The 3,693-nt window shown below is 43.6% G+C and overlaps 1 protein-coding gene across 1 annotated transcript; it reads left to right on the top strand.

Moving 5' to 3' along the window:
• Positions 1 to 1,518: 1,518 nt before the first annotated feature.
• LOC141828477 (AP2/ERF and B3 domain-containing protein Os01g0693400-like) lies at positions 1,519 to 2,751 on the top strand. The gene has a single exon (XM_074715912.1). The coding sequence runs from the start codon at positions 1,564 to 1,566 to the stop codon at positions 2,620 to 2,622; it is 1,059 nt and encodes a 352-aa protein (XP_074572013.1). The 5' UTR covers positions 1,519 to 1,563; the 3' UTR covers positions 2,623 to 2,751.
• Positions 2,752 to 3,693: the final 942 nt, after the last annotated feature.

The raw sequence follows: 3,693 nt of genomic DNA, 5'->3' as shown, positions 1-3,693 counted from the left end.
TTCCCGGCATAGTTTTTGTTTTTTTCTCTCCTCTCTCTCTCTTTCTGTGGTCCAAGAAAAGCAGTGGCTTAACTCGAACGACTTTCTTGCGTGACAACCAACAATTTGCACGAGTAAATGGATGGCGAATCTAAGCAAAGTGATTGAGAAATATGATCGACAAATTAAGAGTCGCAATGAATCAAAACACTAAAACGTTTATTTATAATGATATATACAATAGCTAATGTCCTCCCAAATAATTAAGAAGCTTTGATGAGGTCATTGACAGTACTTAAGTAATTCAGAAAGCAGGTGGGAAATGATGGAGTTGATAATGATCGTCTCGAAGAGATATCTGGCAGGCGTGACCGAGAAAGTATGAGTAGAGGAGCACTTTTACACTATCTCCTATATATTAATGAATTAATTAATTAATTAGTGTTGATATTTAATGACATGAAACACATGGGGGAGAATATTAGTCTAACCATGCAAATTAGACTAATTTATATCGATTGTTATGTACACGTCAGATGACTTGGATAAGGCTTGTGCATGGTGACATGACTGTGATCTTCAATGATGTAATAGTGCATATTAATGTTAATTAACACATGTGTTCGTATCATTAAAAACTAGAGATCGAGCTTCTCCATAAGATAAAAAGTAAGAGGGTACGTACGTGGAATATTTATCGTTTAGAATTCTCATATTGAACTTTAATTTTCTGATCTCAAAAATACTTTTTAAATATGATATTCACGCTGAGGTAGGCGCGACTCAAATCCAACATGCTTTTATTTTTCTTATTATGATTATTATTATTGTATAGAAGTGCTCTTTTAGCTAGCTTGAATGCATCATCTCGGGCATGGCCCACGTCATGTTTAATCACAAGTACTAGTTCTCCTTTTCCGATATGTGTTATTTCATCTGCATGAATCGCCAACACTGACAGAGGCTCCAGATTTAATACATTCAAAAATTAAAAAATCGGAAATAGGTGAAAGGGGAAAAAAACAACAATTTGTTCCTGGTTTTTGTTTTGTTCATCCCCAGCTGCCAATATTGCATACGTACAAAGAATGACACTGACATATGCATATGAACATAAACATGGCAGAATGCCATGCCACTTTCAGCTCGCTAAAGCAGCAGCAAAGCTTTCAGGGAGGGACTACAGATGCATGAACTTATAAGAAGCTACCTCAGATACGTTGCACCTTAATTTATCTCCCACTTGATCAAGTTGCACACCCAACTGTTACTTGCAACAGTACTGTTCTTTCAGTCCACACGAAACTAGCTAGCTAGCTACGTATGCAAGAAATTAAAAGAAACAATATAATTAATCCATCCCTTCTTATGAATCTTCACTTTGTGTGCTGACTTGAACCACACCACCACCTCACATGCCATTAGATTTGTCAACTAGCTATCAAACATACATAATACAATACCTAATTAACAAGTATCCTCTCCCTTTCCTATATATGTAGCAATCACAAGCTAGTTAACTACTTGTGTTATCGTTCTAGAGCTATACACAAGTTATCCTCTTCCTATACCTTCATTTCTCTCATGAATACGGAGAGTAGCAGCTCGAAGGAGGCACAAACTCTGACGCCGCCTAAAGTCGACTTACAAAGGCTTGGCAGCGGCGCCAGCGTCGTCCTGGATCCTGAGGTGGGCGCGGAAGCAGAGTCCGGCAGGAAGAAGCTGCCGTCGTCGCAGTACAAGGGCGTGGTGCCGCAGCCCAACGGCCGCTGGGGCGCGCAGATCTACGAGAAGCACAGGCGCGTCTGGCTCGGCACCTTCAACGAGGAGGCCGAGGCCGCCCGGGCCTACGATGTCGCCATCCTTCGCTTCCGCGGCCGCGACGCTGTCACCAACTTCGAGCCGCTCGGTGGCTCCACCGGTGCAGATCCTGCGATGGAGCTCGCGTTCATCGCCTCGTGCTCCAAGGCTGAGGTCGTCGACATGCTCCGCAAGCACACCTACCGCGACGAGCTGCAGCAGAGCAAGCGGCGGACGATGAAACAGAAATGGAGCGGCGGAGTGCTCGGGTTCGGCGCGCCGCAAGTAGAGATGGCGCCGACGCAGCACCGGGTGCACTTGTTCGACAAGACAGTGACGCCGAGCGACGTGGGGAAGCTGAACCGGCTGGTGATCCCGAAGCAGCACGCGGAGAAGCACTTCCCGGCGACGTCGGCATCCGTCAAGGGCGTGCTGCTCCACTTCGAGGACGCCGCCGTCGGGAAGTCGTGGCGGTTCCGCTACTCGTACTGGGGCAGCAGCCACAGCTACGTGCTGACCAAGGGATGGAGCCGGTTCGTGAAGGAGAAGGGTCTCCGGGCCGGCGATATCATCACTTTCCAGTGCGCCACCGGCGCCGAGAGGCAGCTCTTCATCGGCTGTAGGAGACTTTCCGGTCTCGGCGGGCTCCCGTCCACAGTGCAGGTTGCCCCCACGCCCAAGCCGGCTGTCGAGGTCGTCAGGCTCTTCGGGGTCGACATCTTTGCGGTGCCGGCGCCCGGCGGCGACGTGGCAAAGCGGAGCAGGGGAGTGGAATCGAGGCCGGTGGGTGAGAGCTCGATCAAGAAGCAATGCACGGAGATTAACTTCGCGTTCGGCTGTTAAAATTTGATCGGCTAATTCAGAGAGATCTCAATTTTAATCATCTGTAACTTGTAAATATTCAGGTGCACATCAAATGACAATCGATTCGAATCTTATCGGAAAAATTAATTTAAAAAAACATCAAATATATCAGAGGATCAAATTTAAAGAAAAAAAAAAGAATTGCGGCTTATTCGTTGTTGATCTCGATAGTTTCCACTTCTATACATGGAGCATATTCTCAGCACACATGCTACAGAGTATCACTGTACTTAAATATTACCGAAAAAATTCACTTTCCATTAGTTGTTGAATGAATTCGCATCTTTATGGGAACAATCCAGATTTCATTAAATCGGCGATGCAACTCGCTACTCGTGTATTGCAAGGAGATGGTGGTTGAATATTAATAGAAAATTGAGGGGGAGCAAACGTTCAACTCAGAGATCAGTAGCTACCCCTTTGGAGAGGACGATACAATTTTAGCTTCTGCAATTTAGCCCTTCTTCTCATCGCATTTCCTTTTAAGTCCCGCCTCCTTTATCGTGTAATATTCGTCTTCTAATTTCAAAAATTAATAAACTGCGTTTTATCTCGTTTTTATATTAGTTGTGATAGTGGAATTACTTTTTAATGGATAGTGTTCGTTAGTGCCGTTTACACAAGTGGGTAAGTGAATGAGCTAAAGGTCTTATGTAAATTACTTTTTTACATTTAAAAAAATCAATTTCTAATGTTTAGCACAGTGCAAAATTATTATTAACTAAAAATGTTTTTAAAAAGTTGACTGTGCATGAGAAGTCATGCCAAAACTTCAAACAACGAGATCAAAGAATCCACACAAAATAATGTGAAAACCCACTTCATATTAATTTTATCCAAGTGACCTCCTCGATGCTCCCCAGGCAGACAGTTTGTAGTCATTTAAGTTGATAACTAGTTCCGATACACATGATTTTCTGGGACTTCAGTATAGATGACGGATGAAAATTAATCTTGTGGAACTTTGATTCTCTATCTAAAGTATAAAAAGTAAACAAACAATGCGGGACAAACAAAAGTAGTCGAACACTTATCCAAGTGTCCCATCAA

The sequence above is a fragment of the Curcuma longa genome, chromosome 1, assembly GCF_044706935.1.
Source record: "Curcuma longa cultivar G26 ecotype Majalengka, Jawa Barat chromosome 1, ITB_CL_G26_1.1, whole genome shotgun sequence".
Lineage (NCBI taxonomy): Eukaryota > Viridiplantae > Streptophyta > Magnoliopsida > Zingiberales > Zingiberaceae > Curcuma > Curcuma longa.
This window is presented reverse-complemented; position numbering and strand designations above follow the sequence as displayed.